Source organism: Octodon degus, unplaced genomic scaffold (genome assembly GCF_000260255.1).
Source record: "Octodon degus isolate 3935 unplaced genomic scaffold, OctDeg1.0 scaffold00005, whole genome shotgun sequence".
NCBI lineage: Eukaryota > Metazoa > Chordata > Mammalia > Rodentia > Octodontidae > Octodon > Octodon degus.
The window spans coordinates 31,613,831-31,626,174 of record NW_004524581.1 but is presented as its reverse complement, the minus strand read 5'-3'; the positions used below and the strand labels follow the sequence as shown (position 1 = coordinate 31,626,174).

At 41.8% G+C, this 12,344-nt stretch overlaps 1 protein-coding gene across 2 annotated transcripts in view; it reads right to left on the bottom strand.

The window, feature by feature from the left end:
* LOC101592846 (antigen peptide transporter 2) overlaps nt 1-12,344 on the bottom strand; it is a 113,210-nt gene that overhangs the window by 3,430 nt on the left and 97,436 nt on the right. For both annotated transcript variants that reach the window (XM_023721179.1, XM_004624260.2), the window contains exons 13-15: nt 3,660-3,751; nt 1,911-2,180; nt 198-479 (exon numbers count right to left, since the gene is read on the bottom strand). In XM_023721179.1, the coding sequence (XP_023576947.1) occupies nt 198-479; nt 1,911-2,180; nt 3,660-3,751 (644 nt within the window). The remainder of the gene's footprint in view (nt 1-197; nt 480-1,910; nt 2,181-3,659; nt 3,752-12,344) is intronic.

Sequence of the window (12,344 nt, the reverse complement as noted above, 5' to 3'; positions counted from 1 at the left end):
CCTATGTTGTTTATTTATTATTTCTTGCCTATATCTTGTAATATGAGAAACTACTTTGGCAGTAACAATACACAATGTACTAACCATTGTTACTCTCCTAAAATCTTGTTTTGAGATTTTGTACCATTGTTTTTATTTTTCTTTAAAATAAAATAACTGATGTCAAAAAAAAAAAGAAGAAAGAAACTAATGCTCACTCCATTCCACTGAGACAGGGCCCAGCAGGCTGGGGTGCTCAACCCGGCAGCTGTAGACATCTCCAAGTTCAGGGGTCATCTCCAGCATCACCACGGTCTGAAATGTCCAGTCTCCGTTCCTGATCAGGCCACTGGACACAACCCCAGCTCGCTCCTCCTGTCCATTTCGGAACCACCTGATCTTGATGTCCCCTGGATAGAAGTCAGTCACAGAGCAGAGGAGCACGTTGTGCCGCTGCAGGAAGGGGGTCCTCTCTGGGTACACTGCGACCTCTGGTTGTACTAAGAAGAGAGAGAAAAGTGAGACATTATGAAAGAAAACCTCCAAGCCAGGGCAGGAGGCTTCAGGGACCACCACATCCTCAGGTCTCTTTCCAGATCACTCAAGTAGAAACCCAAACTCTAGGGAAATATCAGCCTCCAAGACTTAAGCAGGTGATGTCAACACCCCGGGGAGTGACACTTTGCCACGTCCTCCTGCAGCCACTCCTTGTACTTGAAAGTGTGCTGGTCCTCGAAGCTCCTTGTTCGTGTACTGTATTTCCCCAGAATAAGACCTAACAGGAGAATAAGCCCTGCATGATTGCTTAGGAGACTCATAACAAAGCTCTAGCCCCAAAATAAAGAGTCAATTAAGATTGTCGGCCAGATGGGCACCCTCAGGAGATCCATTAAAACATGAAACGGACATTTTGAAATATGAAAATAATAATATTAATATGTACTTAAATATAAGTGAATAACATTATTGCTATTAATACTTAAAATAAATGATAATATAAATCATAATTAAGTATTTGTAAGTATGAATACTTGTTCAAAGCAGGTGCTTTTAAACAAGAGGTAAACACCTGGGTAAGCAGGTGAGTTGGGGTCTCATTGCCAAATGGCCAACTGGAGCACAGGTACAACACATGAATAACGTGTGCATTTGGTGATGCATGGGTGGCTGTGTCTAACATTAATCTTCATAATTCAATATGTCTTGTGCTTAATGCACTCGTGTGAAATAAAGCAACATTTTCTGAGTCTTGGGGACTGAGGTTTTTGCTGCTTTTGGACCATTATTCTCAACTGTTATTTTTTGCCACTCCTATTCCATAACACCTAATTTAATGGAAACTTCGTGAAGCCCGGCCTGCAAGAGGTCGTGACATGGAGGGGTAATTCCCGGGGTGAAATCGCTGCCAGCTGTGTGCCAGCGCACTATGAGCAGGCTGCGTGGGCGAGCAGAGGTCATTAAGGCCAGCTCTGCTGCTGGGCCTGAGGACTGGGGCCAGAGGGCTGCAGGAAGTGGGCTCACAGGGGACTCAGGGCAGAACTCGGGGCTTGGAGCGCTATGATGATGTTCCCAATAAGATGGCATGACCGTATTTGAATAAATGTAGACCTTCATACATGAATAAATGTAGACGTTTACACATAAATAAATGTAGGCTTTTGAACATGAAAAAATAAGGCACCTACTGAAAATAAGCCCTATTGTATCTTTTGGTACAAAATTAACATAAGACCTGGTCTTATTTTGGAGGGAGTATGTAAGGGCCAACACCTGACCTGTGAGGGTAATGCGGGAGTTATCAGTGGGGTCAGGACACCCTCAGAGCTCTATTATAACCCATTTGGCCTAAGGCAGACATCAGAAGAAGAGTCGTGACCAGGGCCCCAGGGTGCAGGCTCCTGAGCCCCACTAGACCCTGCCGTTCACCTCACCTCTCCTCCCCAGGGTGAGGGGGGCCCCCAGCCGGTAGTTGTGCCTGCACAGCATATTCACGGAAGCTCTGCTCATCTCCAGTATATCTGGCCGATTATTCCACTGCTCCGCGTCGGGCTTTCCCAGCTCCGTCAGGGCCACGAACATCCCCACGTCACTGTCGAAGTGCACGTACTCCTCCAAGTTGAAGATGAACCTGACCACAAACCGCACCTTTGCTGTCCCATTCGTGAAGTAGCAGTCAGCCTTGGCCTGAATCACAAAATCCTCTGAAAAACCAAAAAGAACTAAGAGCCGGTCCCTACCTCTGGGAAATCCAGTACCTCGTAAATTACGTCGGACCACGTGGACTTGCAAGGAAGTCTCTGAAATTCTGTGGCTCAGGGGCATAGTGTTGTGAGAAAAGAAAAGGAACGTGATTCGATGCACAATAGCACATAAAAAATTTTAAATGCACACAGGAAAACAGTGGTATGTATTTCTGAAAGATACCTTCATACTTTAGACATAGCGGGCATACCTAGAATGGCTTTCTTGCAGAAAAAAGAGAAAGAAATGGAGATACAGGATAAAGAAGAGAGAGTCCTGGCCCGGACCAGCGACCACAGTGGCCAGCGAGCTTGGTAAGATTAACTCAATTCTGTGCACTTGAGGACAAGAACAGTAATAGGAAATGTGCCAATAGGTTAGTAACACGGTAGGTCAGGGCAGAGCTTTCTGAAGAAATGACATTGAGACTTGAACTGCTCCTGAGTTTGAGCAGTAAATTTGCCTTCATTTCTGAGCTCAGTGACCTCCACCAGGGACTCCTGTGCTGAGCCATCAGGATGACCTTTGTGGGCCAGCCAGGCCCGTCTCTCCTTCAACAGCTCATTCCAGCAGAAGTCCCAACCTCCAGTCCCTCAGGGCTAACATCCTTCTCTACTTCCTCTTACAGTTGAAATAAGAAAATCAGATGAATGTTTTTATCATTTAAAATCTAGGCTGATCTTTTCAGCTGTATGGTTTAAGGGAGTGATACACGCAGAACGGTTTCTCTCCTCTCACCACAATGGTGCTCTACCCCCAGGTTTGTTCCTCTTTTGTTTTCAGTGAAACTGACATTTAAAGGGGAATCTGTTCTTAGCACATCACGCCCTGTTTTCAGTTCTTAACTAGGCGCACTCATGTCTAACACTTCTTCGTGTTCGCACAGCCCATCTCCTCAGCTAGAAAAATCACGGCGAAAATTAACTTGTACAGGATAACCTGAGGACGGGGGTAGTTAGTGTGCTCACCTTCTTGCACTTCTCAAAACTGCTCACTACAGTTTTGGCCACATAACAGGAGTTTAGTAAATGACCAACCAGTTTCCCATTTTATTTGTGGCCGTGCACCTCCATTAGATAAATACAGGAATAATCACACTCATCAGAATGAACTCCTGGCTTAAGGGTGGCAGTTAGGCTCAGACTGCTTCCAACTTGAGCAGTTTTTGACCTTGATGTTGATATAATAAAGAACCTGACCTGTCAAAATGTTTCCCTACACTTCGGGTCTCTGTCTGTGGTACTTGAAGTTCCTTTTTCAGGAGGTCCATTGTGCATGGAAAAGAGGGAAGAGTGGCTTTCTGTCTATGGGAAGAAAACTGCTCTTTGAAACCAGAAGCCACGTGTACTCCTTCAGCAGCATGGAGCTACAGGGAAAGGCCTCCCTCCCTCACGCCAACTCCAGCACAAACACCCAGAGAAAAGCTGCCCTGTTCTTACCTGGACAGTCTCTGCCTTGGGCCACTGAGGACTGCAGCCTGATCAGACTCACTAGCAGACCCAGCACCTGGGTCACCCCACCAGAACCCATTCTGAAAGCGAAAGGACCACACAGGAAAATTGTTAGCTTCTTAGGATGGAGCTTGCCTCCACACAGCTCAGCCAAAAAGCTGCACATTATGAATATAAATAACTCTTGACCTCCCTGGGGCTGGAAACTTCCTCAGGCTGTGAGCCAATCAAGATAGAAGAGATTTGCATCATTGGGTCCTGGGCAGAGCATGTCATACCGCTGTGTTATACCACTCAAGGAGGGGTTAGTGCTTATCTGCAGAATCGCTCTGGTAGTACAGGTATGTGAGAAATTGGCTGAGGTAAGAAAAGCATCATATATATATATATATATATATATATATATATATGCTCCATCCTACCTCATATGAGGTCCTAGAAGAATGAAGCAGGTCACTTATTAGGATTCCTGCTACCCTTATTCAGCATACTTCCTAGACTGTCCTGAGCAATGGGTCTCCCTTATTGGAGTCAATGACAGAAAGTATAAGTAAGAAAGTGGAGAGCCTCTGTCTCAGTTACTCTTCTGTCATTGCTGGGACAAACACCTGACACTCAAAATGAAGGAAGGAAAGGTTTATTTAGCTCATAGTTACTGGAACTTTTAGTCCATACTCAGCTGGCTCCAAGGCAGACTGGTATGGAGCTTGCAGAGGACAGCTGTTCATGGTGGCCAAAGGCAGCAAAACAGCAAGAGCAAAAGGAAGGAGTAGCAGCAACAGTGACAACAGAGGGCAAATCTGTCTCTCTGTCTCTCTTATGTTACATTCAGGCTCTCTGCCCCAGGCCAGGTGTAGCACTCACACCCATAATCCCAGCAGTACTCGGACCCACAATCCCAGTGGGTCATGAGTTAATCACAAACTCTAGAAGTAAGTCTGCCCCGTGACTTACATGAGGCTTTAGGGGGACAACTAGACACACACCATAACAGCCTCCTGCAGCATATAATAGAGTGAATAAAGTGACTGTCAGAGAGCAAATAGGATTAACAAATAATTTTGAGAGTGTAATTCCCTGTAAACCAGGAGAGAGCTACAAAAAAAGGGGAAAGTTGTACATGGAGATAGAATTCTCAAAAAAATAAAATGTTGCAAAAATGCTGGACTATATTAGAATATTTTGCTGAATTCATGCACCTACAATATTTGGATGGCAATAGAATACCCATCTCTGACAAAAACGAACCAAAAAAGGTGATATCAATGAAGGAAAATTTTGTATCTGTATATACAAAATAGTTAGGATAGATCTATAGCTACTTTCTCTTAATTCAATAGGAAGAAAGATCTGTACTAACAGTGTTTGGACAGGATATCACGTCTGCATCTTGTGCTATGAATGACTACTACAAAGACAACAATATGCAATGTATGAATTGCTGTTACTCTTCTACCAACCTGTTTTGAAGCTGTCACATTGCAATTTTTTCTCAATAAAATTAATTTTAAAAAATGTTCATCATGGTAAAATATAAGAAGGCATGGGAGGGGTGTGGTCACTAGGATGGCAGAAAAGGACTCTGATGATGGCAGAAGCATCAGTTTGAAGAATCACCTATGCATGAGAACATTTTTACAAGAACTAAGGAAAGCAGGTAAGGGATTGCAGCACCTGAAGCAGCACAGAAGTAAGAAAAGATGCACCAATGAGAGAAGGACAGTCAGTTTTCCATTCCCGTCCCGCAATTCCTAGGCAACACAGCAGCAAAGACAGGGCACCTGCACGGAGGAAGGAGAGGAAGCTGAGCCCTGGACTTTGCCTCAGACTCCAACATCAGACTGCTCCAGACAAACCCAGCGCTGGGCCGCTCCCAAGACCCAGACTCCAAGACCGGCCGGATGGACTCAGTCTCTGGCCGCCCTGCTCTGGACTAAGCCCCCAGCTGCAGGCAAAGGCCAGCCCTGCGGATGAAGGATCCTGGCTGAGCAGTGCCATGCGAGCCCCTCTGCCCCGATCTCCAGGCTCAGCTGAGGGCCCCTCTCCACCCCCGCTAACCAGATGCCTCTGCTGCCTCTCTGGCAGAACAACCTCCGCTGGGGTGGCAGAGCTCAGGGAAGGCTCCTGATGCTACTACTAACACCCCAACACCCCCGAGCCCCAAAGAGCTGTGAGTGCTACAGCCAGCCCTCCTGAATATTCTGACTTAAGCCCCGCCATTTCTGTGGAGACAGGACAGCTCTCATCCGAGTATCCAAGTCTCCCTCCTACTGTCACCGCAAAGCTGCCACTGTCCTGAATACCCCATGCTCACTTGGGGAGACATCTGCCTTGAATGTAGCTTCATTTGAACTAAGCAATAGAATTGAATTTAGACAAATTACTAGTCTCACACCAAAAATCTTGGGTTTAGACCAGGGATCCCCAAACCAAGGTCGCAGATCAGTGCCAATCCGGAGCTTTAAGAAAATGGACTGCACAGGGAAGGGGAGGGGTGGGGAGGGGAGGAGGGGAGGGGGGAGAGGGCAGGGGAGAAGAGGGAGAGGGGAGAAGAAGAGAGGGGAGGGGAGGGGAGGGGAGGGCAGCAAGCAAAGCCTCTTCTGTATCCACAACCCCTCGCCATCGCTCGCAGGCTGAGCTCCACTGTCCAATCAGCAATGGCAATAGATTCTCTTAGGAGGGTGAACCGTCCTGGGCTCTGCACAGGCAGTGGATTGATGTTGTGCACTCTTTAGGAGACTCTAACCCTGAAACCATGCCTCTCACCCACCAGGCTGTGGAAAAATTATCTTCCACACAACCAGTCCCTGATACTTAAAAGTTGGGGACTGCTGGTTTAGATCAGTTTAGGCCAATCTGCAAGAACAGTTGTAACAGAAAATATATCCCCAAGACCCAGCCCAAGCCCAGGCCCAGTGAGTGTGTAGGAGAGCTTCTGGGCTCCCCTGCACCCACTGGACCCCACCAGACACAGCCCAAGCCCAGCCTCTGAGTGAGAACTTCCACTCTGCTCCTAGGACCCCTCCAGACTCAGCCCAAGCCCAGGACCAGCGAGAGGTGGAAGAGCTTCTGACCGCCCCTGTGCCCACTGGACTGGTCTGGGCCCAGCAAAAACCCTACCTACCCAGCCCAGGCCTGGGGTGAAACTCTGAAGCTGAAGTCCCTACAGAGAGGTAGGGGCCAGAACCAACCAGCTAATCCAGGAGCAGAACAATTTGCCAGAGGGCCAAAACTGGTTCCCTTCCAAGGGCTGCATCAGAAAGAAGCTGAGGACAACAGACAGACCTAAGTCAGGCACAACTGGATGAATTCAAACTTCGTGGACCTACACCCGAATTCCAATAGGTGCTAAGGTTATAACGGCACCAAAGCTCTACACCAAAGCACAGGGCTATATAAAATGACAAATACAAGGAGCAAAATACAATCTCAGGCCCTGAGCCCACCCAGAACAAGTGAAGGAGACACTAGCACAGAACAGATTGGGAAACACACAGCTGAAGTGTCTGAATTAATAGCGTCTAAAGTAACAAAACAACTGCAGGAACACATAGAGGAAATCAGATCAGAAATAATCTCTGAAGTAAAAAAAGAAAGGATATCTGTAATGAAAGAATTAATAACTGCTTCTCAAGAAGACACTGATAAAAATAATAGAAGAGATTAGAAAAATGATGGATTCCTTGAATGAGCATTATAGGAAAGAAACAGATCACATGAAGCAGAGTCAAAGAGATATAGAGGAACTTAAAATCTCAACAAAAAGCTTGCAAAACCATATGAATGAAATTGAAGATAGAGTTTCAGATCTTGAAGACACCACTGCAGCTCACAAAAAGGTAAGAAAAGATCTCTTAAAAACAACTAGGAAGCAGGAAAAAAATAATTCATCACCTGTAAGACGATGCAAAGATGAACAATGTGAAACTAATAGGTATCAACAAGAAATAAAGAGTCAATACAAATAATATGAAAAGAATGTGGGCAGAAGTAATAGCAGAAAACTTCCCAAATATGGGGGAAAAATCTGGCATTCAGCTAACCAAAGCATACAGAACTCCAAATAACATCAACCCAATTAAAAACACACCGAGACATATAATAGTCAAAATCCCAGAAATCCAGCACAAGAACAATGTATTGAAAGCTGCTAGAAAAAAGAAACAGATCACATTTAAAGGAAAACTCCTTAGAATAACGATAGACTTCTCTTCACAAACCATGAAGTCAAGAAGAGCATGAAGCCGAGTACATCAAGTCCTCTATGAAAACAAATTCCAGCCCAGACTACTATACCCTGAAAAACTGTCTTTCAAGATGGATAGAGAAGTGAAACACTTCCATGACAAAGAACAACTAAAGAATTTCATGATGACAAAGCCGACCCTACTCAGACAAATAAAGATATTCTAGAGAGGGACCAAAATGACCAAAACTCCACGAATGACAATGGAGAGAGCAGACAAAATAGGGTAAACAATTAAATACAGAAGAAAAGGGGGTAAACAACAGCAGGTAAACAATATGTCAATCATAAGTCAATACATCTCAATTATAACCATCAATGTAAATGGATTCAGAGGCCGGGGAGATGGCTCAGTAGACTAAGCGCTCCCGTGGCAAGCACAAGGGCCTGAGTTCAATCCCCAGTTCTGCCAAAAAAAAAACCCAAACAAAACAAAATAAACAAAAGAAATGTAAACAGGCTCAATTCACCAATTAAAAGAAATAGACTGGCACAGTGGATTAGGAAACAAAATTCAACAATATGCTGTATACAAGAAACACACTTAACTCATAAAGAAATTCATAGACTGAAAGTGAAAGGATGGGAAACAATACTATACACCCCAGCACAACAGAAAAAAGCAGGGATAGCAATCCTGTTTGCAGACAGTCTCAACTTCAAACGAACAAATGAAATAAAGAAGGTCACTATATACTGGTTAGGGGAAAAATTCAAGAGGAAGAGGTAATACTCATAAATATGTACACAGCAAACACAGGAGCACCCAACTATATAAGACAAATCTTAATGGACATGAAAAATCTAATATCCAATACCCCAATCTTAACAGGAGACCTTAACACCCCCTCATACCAAAAAGATAGGTCAACCAGACAAAAAATTACAAAAGAAGGAACAGAACTGAATAAGTGCTTTGAACAAATGGACTTAGTGGACATATACAGAGTGCTCCACCCAAACATAGCTGAATACACATTTTTTTTCAGCTGCACATGGGTCATTTTCTAAAATAGAACACATACTAGTCCATAGGTCATGCTTATGTATATGTAAGAAAACAAACATTATCCCACACATATTATCTGACCACAATGCAATGAAACTGGAAATAAATGACAAAAGGAACCAGAAAAAAACCATAAATACATGGAAATTAAAAAACGCCCTCCCGGGATAGGGAGATGGCTCAGTGGAGTAAGTGTTTCTCTGGCAAGCACAAGAGCCTGAGTTCAATCCCCCGTTCTGAAAAAAAAAAAAAAAAAAGTTTGACTTTATCAGATCCAAAAGATACAATTCTTGTTGCATAGGTCTTGCTTTATCTTGGTCTTAACCATCCAGCAGAAAAGGATAAAAACGAAGTATAAGACATAAATCCGTGGTGTTATGTTGAGCTGTAGGGCACTCAGGTCAACAATTTCTGACACTGCCAGTCAAGCAAAAGACCCAATACTATTATGGACTACTGGACTCTTTTCGAATATTTTGCTGGGTTAACACACCTATAAGATTCAAATGATGGAACTAAACAAAAAAGAAGATACAGATGAATTTCCATTTTGTATCTGTGTATTCAAAATCATTAGGATAGATATATAGTTACATTCTCTTAATGAAGAGGGATTTGTTCTAATAGTGTTTGTAAATAGGATATCAAGTCTACATCTTTAACAGCAAATAATCACTAGGAAGAGAGTATGCAATGTCTTAATTATTGAAACTGTCCTACAAATTTGATTTGAAACTGTCTCATTACTATTTGTCTCTCATTAAAATTATGGGAAAAACATTAAAATAAAATAAAATTTTAAAAACACCCTCCCCAGCAACCAAAGAGTCACAGATGACATTAAACAAGAAATTGAAAAATATCTACAATTCAATGAAAATTCAAGCATAACTTATCAGAATTTATAGGATATGAGAAAAGTAGTTCATATAGGGAAATTTATAGCTGTGAACTCGCACATTAGGAAAACAGAATAGGCATAAATAAACACCCTAAAACTGCACCTCTAAAATCTAGAAAAGGAACAGCAAACCAAACCCAAAGCCCAAAGACTGGAAGAAATCATACAGATTAGAGCAGAAATTAATCCAATTGAGATGAAGAAAACCATTCAAAGAATTAATGAATCAAAAATCTTGTTCTTTGAAAGATTAAATAAAATTGATAAACCCCTAGCTAACCTCATCAAAAACATAAAAGAAAAAATTCAAATATAAGCAATAAGGAATAAAAGGGTGAAATTACCACAAACCCAGTGCAAATTCAGAAGATCATCAATAGCTACTTTGAGAATCTTTACTCTCACAGAATAGAAAACACCAAAGAAATGGACAGATTCCTAAAAAGGCACAAATTACCAAAACTGAATCAAGAAAATATAAGAACTCTCAATAACCCAATAACAGCCAATGAAATATGAAATGTAATTTAAAAAATTTTAAAAGCCTACCGACAAAGAAAAGTCCAGGTCCTGATGGATTCACAGCTGAAATCTACAAGAAATTTACAAAAAAATATATTCCTTATACACCTCAGACTCTTCAATGAAATTGAAAAGGAAGCAAACCTCACAAAATCATTCCTGTAGGCAAGTATTATACTGACACCCAAACCAGTGAAAGGCACAACTAAAAAAGAGAACATCAAGCCAATCTCCCTCATGAACATAGAGGCAAAAATCCTAGCAAATAGAATACAGCAAATCGTCAAGAAGATTATACACCATGATCAGGTACGATTCATCCCAGGGGTGCAAGAATGGTTCAATATACACAAATCTATAAATGTAATACACTATATCAATAGAGCGAAATCTAAAAACCACACGATCATATCAATTGATGCAGGAAAGGCTTCTGAAAAATTCCAACATTCATTCATGTTCAAAGTCCTGCAGAAAATTGGAATAGATGGCCTCTAATTCAAGCTGATAAAAGCCATCTATGATAACCCAGTAGCTAACAAAACTCTAAATAGGGAAACACTGAAATCTTTTATTCTCATATCTGGTACAAGACAAGGATGTCCTCTATCACTCCTCCTATTCAATATAGTTCTAGAATCATTAGCTAGAGCCATTAGACAAGAGAAAGAAATAAAAGGAATAAGAATAGGTAAAGAAGAAGTTAAACTATCATTATTTGCAGATGACATGATCTTCTACTTGGAAGACCCAAAAAAACTCTACCAAGAAGCTACTAGAATTAATACACAAATTCAGCAGCATAGCAGGATACAAAGTCAATACCCAAAAGTCAACAGCGTTCCTCTACACAGATAAGAAACACACTGAGAGGGAAATTAGAGAAACAATACCTTTTACAATAGCACCGAGGAAAATGAAATACCTGGGAATTCATCTAACTAAAGAAATCAAAGATCTTTTCATGGAAAATTACAGTACTCTGAAAAAAGAGATGGTAGGGGATTTCAGAAAATGGAAAGATATTCCACGCTCCTGGATAGGAAGAACCAATATCATGAAGATGGCCATGCTTCCAAAATTGTTGTACAGATTTAATGCAATCCCTATCAAACTACCATAAACATACCTCACAGACCTAGAGAAATCATTCCTAAAATTTATTTGGAACCAGAAAAGACCTAGAATAGCAAAGGTAATACTGCGCAACAAAGATTAGGCAGGAGGCATTACAATTCCTGACTTGAAATTATACTACAAAGCTACTATGATATAATCAGCATGATACTGGCAACAAAATAAACCTGAAGATCAATTGACTAGATTAGAAGATGCAGAAGCCACTACAAATACACTCAGTCATCTTATCTTCAACAAAGGGGCCAAACATGCTTCCTGGAAGAAAGATAACCTCTTTAACAAATGGTGCTGGAAAAACTGGCTCTCTACATGCCAAAAACTCAAACTTGACCCAGGTCTATCACCATGCACTAAGCTAGAGTCTAAATGTATTAAAGGTCTAAACATTAAAACAGAAACACTAAGTCTCCTGGAAGAGAACGAATGAGAAACTCTTGAAGACATAGGAGTAGGCAAACAGTTCATGAACAAAAATCAAATTGCACAGGCAATACCTGAAATTATTAACAACTGGGACCTCCTCTTATTGAGAAGTTTTTGCATGTCAGAAGAAATTACCAACAAAGTGAAAAGAGAATCCACAAATTTGGAAAAAATCTTTACTAATAAGCACTCAGACAACAGTCTGCTCTCTAGAATTTATAAAGAATTAAAAAACATTAAGGCCCCAAAATTTAAAGACCCCATCCAGAAATGGACATCTGAGATGAACACACACTTTTCAGAGGAAGAAATTAAAGAAGCTAATAAATATATGAAATAATGTTCCTCATCACTAGCCATCTGTGAAACGCAAATTGAAACAACACTGAGATACCATCTCACCCCAGAAAGAATGGCTATCATAAAGAAATC